At 52.7% G+C, this 18,516-nt stretch overlaps 1 protein-coding gene across 3 annotated transcripts in view; it reads left to right on the top strand.

Moving 5' to 3' along the window:
• Positions 1–18,516, top strand: part of SLC28A1 (solute carrier family 28 member 1) — a 44,236-nt gene that overhangs the window by 5,081 nt on the left and 20,639 nt on the right. For all 3 annotated transcript variants that reach the window (XM_032342017.1, XM_032342019.1, XM_032342018.1), the window contains 4 exons: positions 3,527–3,710; positions 8,987–9,128; positions 9,765–9,878; positions 11,034–11,111. In XM_032342017.1, the coding sequence (XP_032197908.1) occupies positions 3,527–3,710; positions 8,987–9,128; positions 9,765–9,878; positions 11,034–11,111 (518 nt within the window). The remainder of the gene's footprint in view (positions 1–3,526; positions 3,711–8,986; positions 9,129–9,764; positions 9,879–11,033; positions 11,112–18,516) is intronic.

Here is an 18,516-nt window from a genome sequence, read left to right as displayed (position 1 = left end):
GAGACAGCCATACCCCTCCCCCCAGGCCCCCTACCAGCACCCACCACCCAGTCACCCATGTCCCAGGGCACCCACTTCTCCAATTATTCACCACCCCACACAGGGCCAGCTCCAGGCTAGAAGCTGGGATAGTGGAAGGAAGACAGATCAGGTCTTGTCCCCAAGGCCCTCTCTGCTCAGTCAGGGAGAGGGGAGCTAATATTTCCCCATGACGCAGCCAGCCAGCTTGGAACACCGAGGAGGGATGGGAGTGATCGGGGAGGACTTCCAGGAGGAGGTGACATTCAGGCCTCAGCAGTCGAACAGGAGCCAGCCAGGTGAAGCAGCCAGACGATAAGGGGTGAGGAAGCACTCCATGCAGGAGCCCCAGGAGCAGAGGCGAAGCCCGGTGCGGTGCGGGCAGGCTGCTCGGGGGCCTGAATGTTACCCCAGAGCCAGAGAGCGCCACTGAGAGATTGAACAGGCAGGCGTTGGGCAGGATCCACGCTGTGGAAGCCTGGGAGAGGGAGGCAGGGAGGACGAGGAGGTGGTGAGGGCGGCCGTCCATGGGTGGGAAGACAGAGTGTAGGGGACGGGGAGGCCCTCGGGAATCTACTTCTCCAGCAAACCTGGGAGCCCAGCGAATGTGCAGGGTGAAGGACGCCCTGGAATCCGGGGTGCCTTGGGGTTCTACTCAGGCGGTTGGGTGCATGCTCCACAGCCGGGGAGCACGGGAGTAGGCAGCTTTGTCAGGTGGAGGGTTGGGCAGTTGTTTGGAACAGGGTGCTGAAGGCACCACAGCCAGGCCTTGGAGGAAGGGAGGGGGTCCCCAGGGATGCCTGGAGAATGATGGAGAAGCGCGCAGTCTGGGGACCAGTTGCACAGAGGGCGTTGGCAGAGGAGGGGGCAGAGCGAGCCTGAGGGGATGTGGGGGTGGGGGTGGGGGACGGGAGACCCAGGAGCCCCGGGGGTAGGGGTGGTCAGGAGAGGTGGAGGGCTCCTCTGCGGAAAGTGGGTCTGTGGAACAGGGACGGGGCGGTGGCCGGGGGATTTAGTGCCAAGCAGGTCACTCGGGGGCTGCGGAGGGAGGGGGGCTGGATGGGAGTGAATGGGAGGTGACGCAGGGCGGACAGCAAGGACAGACATCTTTCCGGAGGGATTCTTTACGAGGACAGGTGGGAATATTAACAAGCAGGGTGTGACAGTGTCAGGGAAGGTGTCTGTTGGAGACACGAGACCCTTGGACCATGTTTGTGAGCTGAGGTGGGGGGAGGGGTATAGAAAGAAGGGGAAGGGCGAGGAGACAGATGGCAGGTGGAGGGCAGCCCCCTAGACCTAGGGGAGGATGGCAAGGGGCCCGCGTGGAGGGGCAGGTCACCTCGTCTTGCAGGTAGAAAAGTGGAGAGGGTGTGGGTGTGGAGGCAGAGACCCCCGACAGGGGGCCAGGCAGGGAGAGGACGCAGAGCGCCATGATGGCAAGGGCCGGGGTCTCCGTGTTGGAAGTGAAAGCAGGGCTGTCTGCTGAGAGGGGCTGGTTCATGGCCCCTCGGAGCTTCCTTCTAGCGATGCCTGAGACAGTGAAGTCTTCTTTCGGCAGGATCTGAGCCCGGCCTTCTCTGCCCGCTTGCTTCCACCCCCACTCAGACTCACACTGGCTTCTGCTGAAGAAATGATTGAAGTAGGAGCAGCTGGCAGCTCAGCCGGTTAAGCCTCCAGCCCATGACTGAGGCTCAGATCCCGATGTCAGGGTCCAGAGCTCGAGACCCTCCCTGCTCAGCAGGGCGTCTGCTTGAACCTCTCTCCCTCTGCCCTCCCCCTCCTTGAATAAATAAATAAATTCTTTTAAAAAGGAAAGAAATGATTGAGGAAGATCATGAAAATGACCTGTCTCACCCTCTCGCGCCTTTGTCGTGGCTGTCAGTCAGTAAATGATCCTTTACAACGCCCGTTCTCGATTTTCTCCACATTTTCTCCCGCTGTTTGATAACTTGACCGAATCGGGTCTTTTCTGTTGAGGCCCTTTGCGTACTTTCTGGGCATAGGTGTGGCAGAGCAAGGAAGTTTATGTTCTGTCACCGTGTGTCTGAGCTGTCGGGGTCCTCCCCTCGCGTGGGCTCTCTCTGTGGGTGTGGAGATAGCCCTGGCCGCTCACTGACAGAGGGCCTTGGGGTCCCCAGTCTCAGAAGAAGTCCCTCTTTCTGGCTAGGTCACCAGCGGTCTTTGATTGCATCACGTGCCCCTCCCTGGGCTCCCACCGCTAAAGTGGGCTGGACATCACTGGACCACATGGGCTCAGAGTGAGAGCAGACGCGTCCTGTCCCCAGAGGGGTTTACAGACCCTAGAAGAACACAAATAATTCCGAGGACACATCTCTCCATGCTCCGTCCGGGGACTTGTCCACATTGCCCCCTCTCACAGTGTGCCAGTCCCCCCCACCCTCTCAGAAGCACACGGACCTAGTAGGAATTTAAGCTCAGTTCCCTGCGGGTGTAAGTCACCCTGCTTTGCTGGCCTCAGGTGCCGCGTCTCTAACTGGGGATCAGCACAGACCTGGCTGCGGGTGGTTGGAGGCTGTGAGGTGCTGAGCGCGGCCCCCTCCGGCCCCAGCTGCCCCTCCCTCAACCTCCCACAGCCTCCCTGGGCCTGCGTCCCAGCCCTGCCCTGCAGAGCCACACCAGCGTGCCCCCCTGTGACACCTGTGTAGGTCGGAGGCCCAGGCCACAGACCTCGGTGTGAGGGGTAGGGAGCTGGCTTTCTTAGAACTCGACTCCTGTTCCGTTTCAGGAAATTAAGGAACTTAATTTCTATCAATGTGGACTATCCCTTCACCCCTTTCCTCAGGGGTCCCCCAGGTCCTGACCTGCTGAGCTAGTCTGTCCTCCAACTCGTCTGCCCTCCGGCTAGTCTGCCCTCCAGCTAGTATCCTCTGACTAGTCTGGCAGCAGAGGGAGTAGGGTAGGACTTCTACTTACACTCCAATTTTTACCCCGCGGAAGAACCGTAAGTCCTTTCCATTCTTCAGGGGCGCTGACTTGTGAAATCCGTAAGGCAGGGGAGACGTTTTTCCCTCTGCTCTGCACTGTCCTATTCCTTTCTCGAGGCAGAGCACAGGTTGACTTAGTGACTCGAAGAGGAGAGGAGCGAGCAGGGTGAAGGAAATTCTAGGAGGAAAACCGTCCGTTATTTTCAGAGTAGGATCCTGGCACACATGAGTGAACTCCTCCCCGGAGTGACTGACCTGTCTGTCTCTGCTCGCCGTGGAACCTCGCTCGTGTGGTCTGGGACAGAGCAGGCCCTCGGAGCCCCCTCCTTACATACCCGCGTCCCTCGCAGCCAGTCAGCAGGTTCACAGCCCCTCCACACACCTTCCTCAGTGACTCCGCACCAACCCTCCAGCACAGCAGAGACGGCTGTCCCCAACTCCAGTTGAGGCAGCTGAGGCTCAGAGGTCCTCTGTGCTCTGGGTGGGACAAAGTGGACCTGGGGGGTAGGGCGACCCGTGTCATTGTCATTGACCCCTCTCTCTCATTCCCCCGCTGCTCCCAGCGTTTGCTGCCTTCCTGCTGATTGCCAGCCTCCTGGATTTCCAGAGGGCCCTGGCACTGTTCGTCCTCACCTGTGTGGGGCTCACTGTCCTCGCCCATGGCCTGCTGAAGAGACTGCTGGGGCCCCCACTGCGGAGGTGTGTGGAGCCTCTGGGACGTGACCGCCTGGGCTTCTGGTTTGAGAGGTGAGTGAGCTCAGAGCCCCAGGCAGGGTGGGCGGGCCGTGGCCAAGGCCCCTGGGTCACCGCTGGCCTGGGTGAGGGGGGCCTCGGTCCTTGCCCCACCTGGGTGTTCCTGGGCAATGGAGCACACACCACTCTGCTTGCCTCCCGGGAGCCTTAGTGAACCGCCAGGAGATTCTCATGCAGCCAGCTGTGCTCCTGGACAATAGTCTGAGATCCTCTGGTTTTCAAACTGGGTTCCTTAGAGGTCTAGAACTCTTGGAGGTGCCACATACAGTGGGAGAGATTGGAGGGGATAACATCAACACCCCCCCCCCATCTCCATTTCAACTAGGAAGCTCTATTTTATCTGTTTTATAAACTGAGGTTTGCAAAAAATAAAAGTAAAAATAAAAAGCTAGCTGGGAAAAAGGTTTGTGTGGCTTAAAAAAAAAAAATCTGAAGCCCCCCAGTCCATTTTAGGACTCCCATTTTATTGGTAAAGAAACTGGTGCTCGGGGTGCCTGGGTGGCTTAGTTGGTTAAACGACCACCTTCGGCTCTGGTCGTGATCATGGAGTCCCAGGATCGAGTCCCACAACGGGCTCCCAGCTCCGTGGGAGTCTGCTTCTCCCCTCTCATGCTGTCTCCCACTCTCTCTTTCTCAAGTAAATAAACAAAATCTTCTTAAAAAATCCTCTTTAAAAAAAAAAAAGAAAACTGGTGCTCAAGCATGTCAGTGACTAAGCGAGGGAGGTACCACAGCAAAATCATTTGGGCTGGCCTGTGGATGAGCACATGTTTTTCATCTTATTTATATATAAATGTATAATAAATAATAATTATTATCCATAATCATAATTTTTCATAAATTTAAATGAATTAAAGTTTAAAATTAATGAGTTACATAAACTGAGTAAAATTTTAAAAATTTATAATTTGTAATAATTAAAATAAATTCATAAATAGATTTTTTTTTTTTTTACAATTGTAAAAGAAAGAAAGAGAACATTTCCTCAAAATATTATGCATGGAGTTATATTGTAACTTGAGTTACCATATGTAACAATTCCACTCCTAGGTATATGCCTGACAATTGAAAACATATGTCTATTCAAAAACTTGTACACAGATGTTTATAGCAACATTATAATAGCCCAAAGGTAGAAACAAACCAGGTGTCCATCAACTGTCCAACTAGTCTGTCCTCTAGCTAGTCTGCCCTCCAGCTAGTCTGTCCTCCAACTAGTATGTCCTGCAGCTAGTCTGTCCTTGAACTAGTCTGCCCTCCAGCTAGTCTGCCCTCCAGCTTGTCTGCCCTTCAGCTATTCTGTCTTCCAACTAGTCTGTCTTCTAGCTAGTCTGTGCTCCAGTTAGTCTGTCCTAGAACTAGTCTGCCTTCCAGCTGGCCTGCCCTCTGGCTAGTCTATCGTCTAGCTAGTCTGCCATACATTCCAATATGTATATCCATATAATGGAATATTATTTGGCCACAGAAAGGGAAGCTGTTGGCAGTAATAATGACGAAGCTTGAAAACACTATGCGAAGTGAAAGAAACTAGTCACAAAGGACCATTTATATGAAGTGTCCAAATTAGAAAATCTATAGAGACAGAGAGTAGATTAGTGATCGACTAAGGTTGGGGGAGCGGATGGAAGGATTGGGGGTGATGGCTAGAGTGCTGGGTTTTTCTTTGGGCTGATGAAAATATTCTAAAATTGATCATAGTGATGGTCACACAACTCTGAATATACTGAGGGCCATTATATTATATAATTTATTTTATTTTTTTTGAAAGATTTTATTTATTTTTTTGACAGAAAGAGACAGGGAGAGAGCACAAGCAGGGTGAGTGGCAGGCAGAGGGAGAAGGAGAAGCAGATTCCCAGCTGAGCAGGGAGGCCGATGCAGGACTAGATCCCGGGACCCTGGGATCATGACCTGAGCTGAAGGCAGACGCTTAACCAACTGATCCACCCAGGCACCCCATACGTTTTATACTTTAAATGGGCAAATTGTATGGTATGTGAATTTTGTCTCAATTTAAAAAACACATGTATTTGATGTATTGGCTTCCAGTCAAGATGGAGTAACAGAGACAACTAAAGAACTGGAACAAATATACGAAACAATAGCTCTTAAAATATTAAGACATTAATATTTTACATATTTTAACATCAGGCCGCAGAAGACAGTGATCCTGGAGAAACAGGAAACAAGGGAGATGCACCCTATGATTGCCCCCCACTTACTGCAATGAGAGTTTCCAGGCCACGGTGCAGGGAAAGGGAACCAAGGTGGGCCAGCAGATTCCGTGGGTTGAGGATACAGGGCTGGGAAGCCAGGGAAGCCAAGGTGGTGGGAGCTCACGATACAGAGTATGAGAGAAGACAGTGGCACAGAGAGAAAACTCCAGAAATTCACAGAGGGTTCTCTCTGAGTATACAGCTGAGTTCTGATCAGTGAATGCATATGAGAAAACCATCCAAGGCCTAGGAAAGACCCATCCGAAAGGATTAGAGGGAACAGAGCCTGGCACGTGAAGCTGTGCTCATCAAGACAATATGGTAACAGCGTTAAAACAGACAGATACATCAGTGGCACCGAATAGAGTCCAGAAATGGAGCCACATATATGTAGCCAATTGCTTTTTGAGAAGAATGGTAAGGCAATTCAGTGGAGAAGTAATCATTTCAACAAATTACACTTCAACAATGGTATATTTATAGTCAAAAGGAAGAAGATGAGAAACGAAATAATAATTCATGCCCCCATCGTATATGGAAAATTAGCTGAAAACGGAGACAAAATGTAAATTGGAAACCTGGAACTATAAAACTTCTATAAGAAAATGTAGGAGAAAATCTTTGTGACCTTGAGTTAACATAAATTTCTTAGATACAAACCCAAATCACAATCCATGAAAAAATGGGACAAAGGGAGTTTCACGAGAATTAAGAACTTCTGTTCAAAAAACATGTCTAAGAGAATAAGAAGAGGAGGCATGGCTATGAGAAAAGTTTTGCAAATCACACATTTGACAAAGGACTTGTGTCCAGACTCTGTTAAGCTCTCTCAAAACTCGATAATAAGAAAAGCCACCCAATTGAAGAATGGGCTCAAGCTGGGAGCAGACATTGCATTAAAGAAGAAATGTAAGTTGTAAATCACCCCGTGAAAAGAGGCTCAACATCTTTAGTTATGAGGAAAGTCCAAACCGCAAAGAGATACTACTGCGTGTCTACTAAAATGACTAGAGTTTGAAAGATTGACCATCAGAAGTGACCAAAATACAGAGAAACTGCAACTGTTATTACATACTGCTGGTGAGGGGTGTAAAATTGTGTGGTCAGTTTGGGAAACAGTTTGACAAACTCCCACAAAGTTAGGTCTACTGTGTGATTCACCCGTTTCACTCCCCCAAGCATTACCCAAGTGGTACTGACCCAAGAAAAGTGAAAGCGTGCATCTGGGCAAAGACTTGCCCTGGAACGTCTGAAAGTTCATAGAAGCTTTATCGGCCACAGCCAAGCAGTGGAAACAACCTCAGCGTCCTTCAGCTGGGGAACAGATAAGCCAGTGGTGACGCACCCCCCGATGGAAAACTGCTCAGCGATAAAAAGGAATGAGTCACTGATACCTGCAAAAACGTAGAGGAATCTCAAAATAGTTACACTGAGCAAAAGAAATCAGGTTAAAAAGGGATATGTATGGGATGATCCTGTTTATATAAAATCCTGGAAAATGCAAGCTAATCTAGTGACAGAGGACAGATCAGTTGTTGCCTGGGGACAAAGGAGGAGGCCAGGAATGACAGAGGGGCGGGAAGAACCTTTTGAGGGTAATGGGTATGGTACGTTCACTCTCTTCATTGTGCTGATAGTCTCAAGGTCATACATAAACTCATCAAATTATATGCTTTTTTCTCTTAGAGAGAGAGAGTGTGTATGTGTGTGTGCAAGTGGGAGTGGGTGGCAGGAGAGAGAATCTCAAGCAGACTCCCTGCTGAGTGCGGAGCCTGGCACAGAGCTTGATTTCCTGACCTTGAGAGCACGACCTGAGCCGAAATCTAGAGTCAGATGCTCAACCAACTGAGCCATCCAGGCGCCCTTCTTTGAAAAAATGTTTTAATTGTACTTTTCAATGTATTCTATTTATCATATGCCAAATGTACCTCTGCAAAGCTGTTAAAAACAAATGACAACAACAAAAACCCAACCCCAAACACGCACTTGTTATTTTATTTTATTTTATTTTAAGTAGTCTCCACACCTAATGTGGGGCTTGAACTCATGACCCTGAGACTAAGAGTTGCGTGCTCTACAGACTGAGCCAGCCAGGTTCCCCTGCGCTTAAGTTTTTATAAAGCAATTTAGCATGAGGAGAAATAGTAAGGCAAGTGCACAGAGATGGGGCGAGAGCTGTGCATGTGGCCCCAGGGGTGTTAGGTACTTGGAAACACAGGCAGAAGTGAGCAGTGAGCTCTGGCCATGGCCCGTGTGGGCTCTGGTCCTGTGTCTGCCTCTTATCAGCTGGTGGCCATGCACAGATCTAATTAAGAGGACAGGCTTGCTTCCTGGTGCCTGGGTTAAAATCTCATGTCTGCTACCGTTCAGATGGGCGGCTATGGCCAAGTCATTCAGACTCACTGTGCCTCAGTTTCTTCACCTCTAAAATGGTCAGGAAACATACCTCTCTCGACATCCGGTGTAGTTCCTGATATCCAGTAGGTGCTCCATGAACACTAGCCGCTCTCAGAGGTTCCGAGGGAGTTGATGACTGGGTGAGGGGCAGGTCTCGAGCTCCCCGTGCCCAGCCCTCCTGGACAAGCCAGCTCCATCCAGGCACAGGGAGGAAAGCATGGCTGTGAAGGTTGCTTCCAGGCCTCGCGCTCAGGCGCTTGGCTCACCTGCGCAGACCGACATTATTGCCTCCGGAGAGCAGAGCCCACGGAGCCGACTGCCTTGTCCTGGGCCACACAGGCCCCGCGTCAGCCTGGCCAGGCTGGGCTGAGCATCATGGCGGCTGTGGGAGCTCCCGCCCCTTGCTGGAGCCCTGTGCTCGGCTCTGTGTGAAGCTCAGTCCCTGCGCTCTCCTCTTTCGTCCTCTCAGCAGCCTGCAGACGTGCAGGTCTTTGGCTTCATCCCCCCAGTTTCCAGAGAGGCCGGGCAGTCTGTGTGAGGTCACACAGCTTTCTCTCCTCCCATCAACCGTGAGCACACTTTCCCTGCAGCCCTGGGTGCTATCATGTGGGGGTGGGGAGACGCCGAGAGTGGTAGCTTTCTGCCTCTCCCCTGCAGGGGTCTGGCCCTCGCTGCTTGCCTGGGCTTGGTGGTGTGGCTGGTTCTGGACACTTCCCAGCGACCTGAGCAGCTAGTGTCCTTTGCAGGAATCTGCGTGTTCGTCAGCCTCCTCTTTGCCTGCTCCAAGCATCACCACGCAGTGAGTGCTGAGCTGTCAGGCCCGCCCTGGGCTTCTCTCCCTGCCCTCCTGGGCCTTGCAGCCACCCCGGCAGCCAGGACCCCTCCCTGGTTCACAGTGTGGCCAGCGTCCCCCTCAGCCTCCAGCCAAGCCTCCCAGAGATCCACCTGCACACCTGAGTTTGGGGACCAATACCAAGGATCATTAAATGCCGAGAGGCAGCAGCCGCCCTCCGGCAGAGGTGTGGGCATCGAGGGAATGGGGTCAGGGCAGCCGGAAGCCCTGCCTGTGAAGCGGGGGTGGGGGAAGGTGGGACAGACGCCACAACTCCAGCTCTGCTCACCCAGTGATGAGCTGGCCCAGGGGCCATGGCAGGCTGGAGCCTGCTCGTGTCTCGCATGTGTCCTCAGACCTCACCCCACCCCTGACCACTGCCCCAGGCCCATGGCAGCTAAGAGTGTGGCCTGCTCTGACTCCAGGGTGGAGGTGACCATTGGCCACAGGCCCAGAGTTCTGGCTGGCTCCAGCCTCTGTCCTACAGACCAGCCAAACACCGCGCTCTCTGGCCTTACCCCGTGCTGTTCCCTGCAGACACCCCCTTCCCCACCCCCCCCGCCCCCGGTCTGAGCTCACCAGGACCTTTCTGTCGGGTGGCAGGTGTCCTGGAGGGCTGTGTCCTGGGGCCTTGGGCTGCAGTTTGCACTCGGACTCTTCGTCATCAGAACGGAACCGGGATTTATCGCATTCCGGTGGATGGGCAACCAGATCCAGGTACGTAGACGGGGCCCAGCGCCCCCTGAACATTGGGACACATCTTGAGCTGCCAGGAAATGGAGGAGAGGCCGCTCTGTTGGGGGATGCTGGGTGGTGAGGCCGTAGGGAGGGATTGGGACCAGGCCCGTGGGTGTGCCCCGGGGCCCGACCACGTGAGCAGCTGGGGTCTGAGCCGCACGGCAGCCGCTCCCCTCGGCCGCTCCCCTCGGGCCTGGCACCACCTGTGTGGACGGAGCTGTCCCTGCAGAGGCTGGTGTGATGTGGAAGGGTGTCTCAGGACAGGAAGCTTCTTAGGGAACCTGGGCACAAGGCACGTGGCTCTCGGCGGTCATGTGTGATAGGGAATTTATAACACTTAAAAGTGCAAAAAGAAAATTCCAGATGATTTCCTTTGTGTATGTGTGCCTATAAATAATGTTCAGTTTGCTGAAGTCCCATTTTTAAATTCCATTGTTTTTGTAGTAAATACACATACCACGAAATCTACCATTTTCGCCATCTTTAAGGGTCACGAAGCTCATTCACATCGTTGTGTAACCATCATGAGCTACTCTTTTAAGTATAAAGTATCAGGGGCGCGTGGCTAACCTCACCCCAACCTCGCCGGCTTGGATTTCTCTGTGCCGTCTGGAGGGACTGGGGACCTCGGTGTGATCTGGCACCAAGTGTGTCTGCCCGCGTGTCGTGGAGGAGGAGACGGAGCTGTTACCTTGGTCCCCACCGTCATTTTACAGACGGGACTCCTGAGGTCTGGGCAAGAGAACTGACTTGTCCCTGCAGTCATAATGCACGTTCAGGACCAAAAATCAGCTCTGCAGAGGGGTGGCCACCAGCCTGGGGTGGGGACAGGAGGGCGGCTGTGCCGTTGGTCAGAGGGGAGTAAGTAGGTACACAAGGCACCACCGGGGAGAGCCTTCCCCTACGTCTGACTTCCGGTCTTCTTTGCTTTCCCAAAGCACACCGCCAGCTGGTGCCCCGGCCCCCGTGAGGCCCAGGAGGCCTGCCGTCCCTCCTCTACTGGGCTGCCAGACAGGCCTGTGGCTGGCGAGGTCCCTCCAGCTCACCCAGCCCCGGCCTCCAGGCCACCGTTTCTCCCTCCTCACTTCCTGGCCTCCCTCCAGGCTTTTGCTTTGTTTTGTGTTTTGCTTTCAGATCTTCCTGAGCTACACGGACGTCGGCTCCAGCTTCGTGTTTGGGGAGGCGATGGTCAGGGGTGTCTTTGCCTTTCAGGTCAGCTCAACTCTTGGCCCACGAGGCCTTTAGCCACGGCTGCCTGGTGTGTGCAGCTAGCCAGAGTCTGGGCTAGCCAGTGGCCCAGGGGGAGGGGAGGCCTCTTGCGGGTGGAGCGGTATCATGGGCAGCAAGAAGCGTGGGCCTCACGGCTGAGTAGGGCCCCTCCAATGTGCTCACCGGCTGGTGTGTTTTCAGTGTACATGGTAACATTTGCAAAGTAAGATAGGTCTGTATTCTTTTCCTTAAAAATGAACCCCCAGATGCTGGAATTGCGAGAAGCTGAGGACAAGAAGGGAGGGTAGGGACATGCTTTTGTAGGACAAGAAGGTAGGTAAGGACATGCTTATGCCAGGAGGGCTGGCACCTGCTTTTGCCTTAGCCGCCACCATGCTGGGGACCCGAGGCCTGTGAAGGACACTTTCCAGGAACCCTTAGTCGCAAACGACCCTCTAGGGCTGCTTCTACTTCAGGGCCCTCACGGGCCACCTCTGTAGGAAGCCAGCCCTGATCACCCGCAGCAGGCTAGGCCACCCTCCTCTGGACTCTCCTGGACCTACAGCCCCTCCCTCCCTCCTTCCCGCTGTTTATTGCATGCCTGCTGCCTGCACAGTACGACAGAGGAACCAGCGGGAAGACTCCAGGGCCTTGTTGTGCGTGGTAGAGCCCCGACCGTGCCTCCAAGTGGAACAGCGTGTGCTGCGTTTGCTGGTGCAAACACTCCCCTGTGCTGCCTGGAAATGTGCGTGTATTTCTGCTTTCTCCTATTGACTGCTCAAGCACCATCTTGCCTCCTTCCCTAAGACCTCTGCTGGGGCTCCCCTCTGCCCGCCTGACCCCTGAGCTGTCTAAAGACCCTGAAGCCCCCTCCAGGCTTAAGTTCCACTTGTGATGCCAGCGGTGGGGTGGGGAGGGGGGACACTCTGCCATTGTTGCCACGACGCCACGGACGTGATCCCATGCTGTCTACACGCGTGTGCCCCAGACCACTGTCCGTGTGGTGCTGCCGAGTGGGCTTCACGTGTAGGGTTTAGAGGCTTCTGCTTTCTATTATTCTGGCCCTTGTTTCTAGATCCTCCCACTGCTTAGTGCTAGGGTGGAGGGTGTTGGGCCCCAGAGGCTTCCAGCCTGAGCCATGGGCTCGGCTCTGCCCTGCTGGGCTGATGTTGAGTCAGCTGGTGAGTCTGGACATCTCTAGGTCGGCTTCCCCTGCCACTGGGTGGTGGTGAGGCTGTCTTGGCTTCACAGCCTCTGCTTCAGCCAGCAGCTCTCAGGGAGGTGTCCACTCTCACCAAGGCGTTCTGATAATGTCAGTGCTGGAGGCACCTGGTTCCTGTTCTCTCAGGAGTCTGGTGTGCCCTGGGATGAGCTGATCCATCACGTTTCTCGGAGACCAGCTCTGTGTGGAGAGGGGACGTGGAGGGGCAGCCTCTGGCGACCCCCTCCAAAGGTCTCTGAACACCATTCCTGTAGGGCAAGGCTCGCTTCACATTTGCATTTCCAAGAAGGGGCCTCCCAGGGCTGCAGCGAGAGGCAGAGACTGGCTGACTTACTGTGTTCACCAGACAGAGAGACAGCAGCCCGCATCCTCTCAGTCTTTAAAAGACAAATGTACAACACTCTGCAGCTTGACCTCCCCAGGAAGCCAGGTTCAAGTGCAGTTGGCACAAGGAAAAATGCCCAGGCGGTCCATTTAGGGAGGGATGGCTTCCACCGGGGACAGTGAGGATGGCGCCCCCCAGAGGCGGTGTTTGCTGTGGAGCTGCAGGACAGGCAGGACAGGAGAGATCTGGATGGAAGGAAGTTCGAGGGACAGGCACTGCGGGGGAGAACCTGCAGGTGTGTCCCAAGTACAGCTGGAGTTCCATGTGACGGCTCGGGAGCTACTGGGAGGAAAGCATGGGCCAGGGCACAACGCGGACGTGTGGCAGGGCTGTACCTGGAAGGACCCGGAATGCCAGGCAGAGGCCCCTGGGTTTTGTCCCCAGGAAATGGGATCTATTGAAGGTTTTTGAGCAGGGAGGGACTTTTGTGGAGCTTTGGGACTGTTAATGTGTCAACAGAGGGTGGGAAAGGATGTAGCCAGGATGCTCGCGATAGAGGACCAGAGGAGGCTGCCTCATCCCCACGTGGCGACCTGGGGCCACCAGGCTGCCACGGTGCAGGAGAGAGGTCACCGCGGGGAAGGGAGGCTGAGGGGGCCTGCAGGAAGCACGTCACTGCTGTTGTAGTCGTGTTTGCATTTAGCTACTGGAGGGCAAGGCCTGGGTCTTACTCCTCCTTGTGTCCCTTGACTGACCCTGAGCCCCACAAAGCCCTGCCCAGGTCCTGGACACTGCTCTTTGCTGAGCAAATGGTGGTTCTTCCCACCCACGGGGGGAATGCTATCATTATCCTCTTTTTCACAGATGAGGATACTGAGGTTCAGATTGGCTGTTACTTGCACAGAGTCACAAAGCTGGTGACTGCTGGGATTAAGATTGGAACCCGGGTCCAAAGCTCCTTGTATTAGCTTCTGTGCCTTGATATCAAAGTGCTTTCCTTGGTAGGCAGTGGTGACAAAGGACCTGGATCTTAGGTGTTTGTTCTTCCCTTCGTTTGGAAGAAAAGAGTATTCACTTAAAAAAAAAAAAAAAAAGGTTTTATTTATTTATTCACAAGAGACACAGAAAGAAAGAGAGAGGCAGGAGGCAGAGGGAGAAGCAGGCTCTCCGCTAAGCAGGGAGGCTGATGCAGGGCTCAATCCTGGGACCCCGGATCATGACCTGAGCCGAAGGCAGATGCTTAATGGACTGAGGGTCCCAGAAAAGAGTATTCTTGAGGAGTGTTTGGCTGCAAGGGACAGAGATCCATTTAAAACTTGCTTTAAAGGGAGGAGCGAAAGGAGGGTTGTTTCTGGCCTCACACGTGGGAAGGCGAGGTAGAGCAGGTCAGGCTGGACCCAGGCCAGTCAGGTTCATGGCCCTCAGCCCCACATTTCTGCTTATGCCAGGACATTGGCTTCACTTTTGCTCACCAGATCCCCCCAGGGCCCCCAGCAACATCAAGGGCTCATTCTCACAGCAAGTAAGGGAGACTCTTCTCTGCCTGCCCAAAGCAAAAAATCCTGGGGCAGGCTTCAGACTGCTCTTCCTCGGATTATGTGACCATTCCTGGACCAATCGCTAGGCCCAGGGCCTGGGATCCTACAGTGGCCCCAACTGGGACTTGTGCTCCGGCCCAAAGCCGGGAAGTGGGGTGCTCTGGCTGAGGGGACGGCACCCTGAGAAGCTCGACACTGCAAGAAACACAGCCCAGGGGAGCCGGTGCCATCCCTCGGGGACAGAAAGCAAGGCAGCCAGCTCCCTGTAGGATCTGTTCTTTCAGGGAGCCCTTGTGTTCCACGGGGGTATTTGTGGCCTAATACAGGAGTAGGGCCCAGGTGAGAGCTAGCACACCTGCCTGGGAGAAGCAGCAGTGGCATTGACCCTTTGATCTATGTTCCTCTCAGCCGTATCGTGGGGACATATTTGGGAGTCTAGGCTGTGCTGGCTGGGTTGGGTGCTTAGCTCCTGACGTAGTCAGTGGTAAGAGACAGAAACACAAATCAAAAGGGCTTAAGTCAAAAAAAGAAACAAAACAGAACTAAAAAAAAATCAAGATTGATTTCTGTAACTGAGAAGTCCAGGGGTCTCAGACCCTGCCAGATATGGGTACTGGGCGTCACCTGGGACCCACCTGGGCTGTGTCTTGGTTTTGTGTTCTTGGTGTTGGTTTTAGGTTTAGTCTCAGGTAGGCTCCCTTGGAGTAGAGGCAAAGAGATACCAGGTTTATGTCCAACCAACTTAGCAACCTTACTTTGCAGGGAGAGAGAGAGAGGGCGCATGCCTGATTTCCACTAGCTCTAGCAGGGAACACTTCTTGGCCTGGCTTGGAGTATATGCCATCTTCAGATTATAGCCAGGGAGGATAAATGGCCTGGATCCATCGGATCTGGAGTCCACAGAGGGAGAGTGGGGGGGGGGGGTGTCTCAAAGTTTTGCTACCAAAAGGAGCAGGGGGAGGGGGACAGGGCCGGCCAAGAAGTCACTGTCCACTACCTTGCTTCTCTCCCAGTCTGGCACTGAAACGATCACCTGCCTGGTCTGCTGCTGTCTCCATCCGTTTTCCAGTGTTTTCTGTGTGCCCTCCCATCTCTTCTCCCTTTCTGGAAGAACATGTGCACATTGCTACTTGTCTGTCTCCCCAGTCACCCTGTACAACCATGGCTTCATCGACTCTCGGGCCGGAAGGGAGCTCATGGATCTTTGGGCCCCCCTTAACATTACTGATGGCCAAACCACACCCCAGAAAGGAGTGGTCACCTGGGCACAGTCGCCCAGTGAGTTAGGGCAGAGCCGGGGCTAGAACGGGGTGACTGGACTGCCAGCCAAGTACCAGTTTCTTCTCACACTGTAAGGTGAAGTCAGGGCCATTGCATCTCCCTTCCAAATACAAAAAGCAACCTTAATGCTGATCATGTTAAATTTAAAACATATTAAATGGTTGCTAAAGACTTGGAGTTTGGATGTTCAGCCAAAAGAGAAAAAACAAGGGAGGAGGGTTTATCATTAGCCAGACTCAGCGTTTCCCAGCAAACACTAACTGTTTTTTGGCTCCTGGGAAGCCCTGTCCCCTGGCCAAACTCGTGGTTAGTGGATTAGCCAGTGGCCTCCTTTGCTAAGACAGACCAGATCAGCAAGGATTTAAATGTTCCATGGCCATGGAATTCCCTTCTCCACAAGGTTCATTAATCATGATTTTTCACTTGCCCACCCCACCCCCTCCCTGCATTGGGCACACACACACACACACACACACACACACACAGAGGCACAAGTACTTGCTAAACCCTGGGGCTAGTCCTCAAGGTGGGAGTGGTTTTGTTGGTGCTGAGTCGAATGGAAGTCTCGAGAGCTCTTCCTTTGCCTTCTTTCCATGGGTCATGGGACCGTGGTCCAAGGCCTTTGGCTCCTGATGGCCTGGGGAAGTCTTCTCTGAGCTCACTCAGATGTTCAGAATCCACGCTGTTTCCTGCTGGGCCACGGGCCAAGCTCATCACTTCTGCAGGAAGCTGAGCCTCAGCCCAGGCCTTCTGGGACATCCCTCCACCTCCCCTGGCCTGGAGTCCAGCACCCGTCGACGTGGCAGCCTCCTCTTGGCTGTATCATCTTGATTAGTCATCCCACCTTGGCTCCATCTCCCTTCTGGTAATTTCCCACCCACACGGTCACCTCCCCCGAGGCTCCTGCTTCCTTCCTGGGTCTGGTGGACCTGGTCGTGCTTGCTCATTGGTTCCTACGCTGTGGCTCCTGCCTCTGGAACATGCACCCACATGCCGAGCTCAGCAGTGCTGCTCACATGTTCTCCCTGAGGAACAGCTGGGGGAAAAGAAAATGGTTTAATCTCCCAAGGGTTTTCATCACCCGATGTAGCCTCGGCCATCCCCAGTGGTCGATGGTGCCACATCTGGCCAAAAATAAAATCGACTAAGAAATGGGCTAAAAGGCACCCACCGTGGTTGACTTGGTAACCTCAGTGAGCGTGATTCTCGGGGGAGAGAGTGGGAAGTCAGTGGAAACTGGGGTCGGTGCTAGAAGGAAGGAGGTGGGATGACTGGACTGCGAAGAGCTTGTGAGAATCTGGTGTCTGCAAAGGTCGGGGAAGGAGACTCTGACGGGCAGTAGGGTATAAGGGAGGTCATTCAGGGTAAGGGGCAGCGGGAGCAAGAGATCAGGAGGCATGTCCACTTTTTGTGACCATGGAGTAAGTGCCCTCTGCCCCCGTAAGGCATTGGGCCATCTCCTTCCCCAGGGGCATCGTCTGGCTTTGCGTTACTGTGTGTGTATGTGGTTGGTGTGTGTGTGGTTCTCTTTTTTCTTTCTTTTCCTTCATTTTTTTTGAAGTGTAACTGACATAACACCCTATTCATTTCAGGTATATATTACAGAGCTTTGATATTTTTAGACATTATGACATGATCCCCATAATAACTCATCTTAGAAGTCATCCGTCACTGTACAAAGCTATTACGGTGCTATCAACTGTATTCCCTAGCTGAGCATTGCAGCCCTGTGACTTATTTACTTTTAGAAAGTTTTTTGTTTTATTTACTTATTTTAATTAAGTTCCACATCTAGCGTGGCGCCCAACGCGAGGCCCCATCTCACAAACCTGAGATCATGACCTGAGCAGGGACTGATTAGTTGAGCCACCCAGGCACCCCTCTTGGTTTTTTTGATGATAGCCAATCTGACCAGCGTGAGGTGGTCTCTTGTTGTGGTTTCGATTTGCATTTTCCTGCTGACGAGTGATAGTGAGCATCTTTTCGAGTGATATTGAGCATCTTTTCGTGTGTCTGTTGGCCATCTGGGTGTCTTTGGGAAAGTATCTATTCAGGTTCTCTGCCCATTTTTTAATCAGGTTATTTTGGGAGGGTATTAAGTTAATTATGTAAGTTCTTTATCTGTTTTTTATATTAACACCTTAACAGATAAACGATCAGCAAATATCTTTTCTCATTCAGTAGGTTGCCTTTGTTTTATAGTTGGCTTCCTTCATTGTGCAGAAACTTTTTTTTTTAATTTTTAAATTCTTTTAGGAGATTTTATTTATTTGACAGAGATCTCAAGTAGGAGGAAAGGCAGGCAGAGAGAGAGGGAAGCAGGCTCCCCGCTGAGCAGAGAGCCCCATGTAGGGCTCTATCCCAGGACCCTTAGATCATAACCTGAGCGGAAGGCAGAGGCTTTAACCCACTGAGCCACCCAGGTGCCCCAAGCAGAAACTTTAATTGGATGTAATCACATTTGTTTATTTTCACGTTAGTTGCCCTTGCCTGAGGGGACCTCTCCAAAAACATCCCTCAGACAGCGGTCAATGAGCTCACTGCCTCTGTTTTCTCCTAGGGGTTTACACTTTCAGGCCTTACATTCAAGTCTTTAATCCATTTTAGTTTATCTTTGTGTCTGGTGTAAGAAAGTCGTCCAGTTTCATTCTTCTGCACGTGGCTGTCCGTCTTCCCAGCACTATTTGTTGAAGAGACTGTCTTTTTCCCATTGGATATTTTGCCTCCTTGTTGTAGGTTAACTGACCACATAAACATGGGTTTGTTTCTGAGCTCTCTGTTCTATTCCATTGATCCACGTGTCTGTTTTCATGCCAGGACTGTACTGTTGTGACTACTATAGGCTTGTAGTGTAGCTTGAGATCAGGGAATGTGCTACCTCCAGCTCTGTTTTTCTTTCTCAAGATTCCCTTGGCTATTCAGGGTCTTCTGTGGTTCTAGACAAGTTTTTGTATTATTTGTTCTGTTCGTAAAAAATGCCATTGGTATTTTGATGGATTGCATAGGATTTGTAGATAATTTGGGGTAGCGTGGGCATTTTGA

This window comes from Mustela erminea, chromosome 5 (assembly GCF_009829155.1).
Source record: "Mustela erminea isolate mMusErm1 chromosome 5, mMusErm1.Pri, whole genome shotgun sequence".
NCBI lineage: Eukaryota > Metazoa > Chordata > Mammalia > Carnivora > Mustelidae > Mustela > Mustela erminea.
Note: the sequence above shows the minus strand (reverse complement) of the source record. Positions and strands in the feature narration are given on the sequence as shown.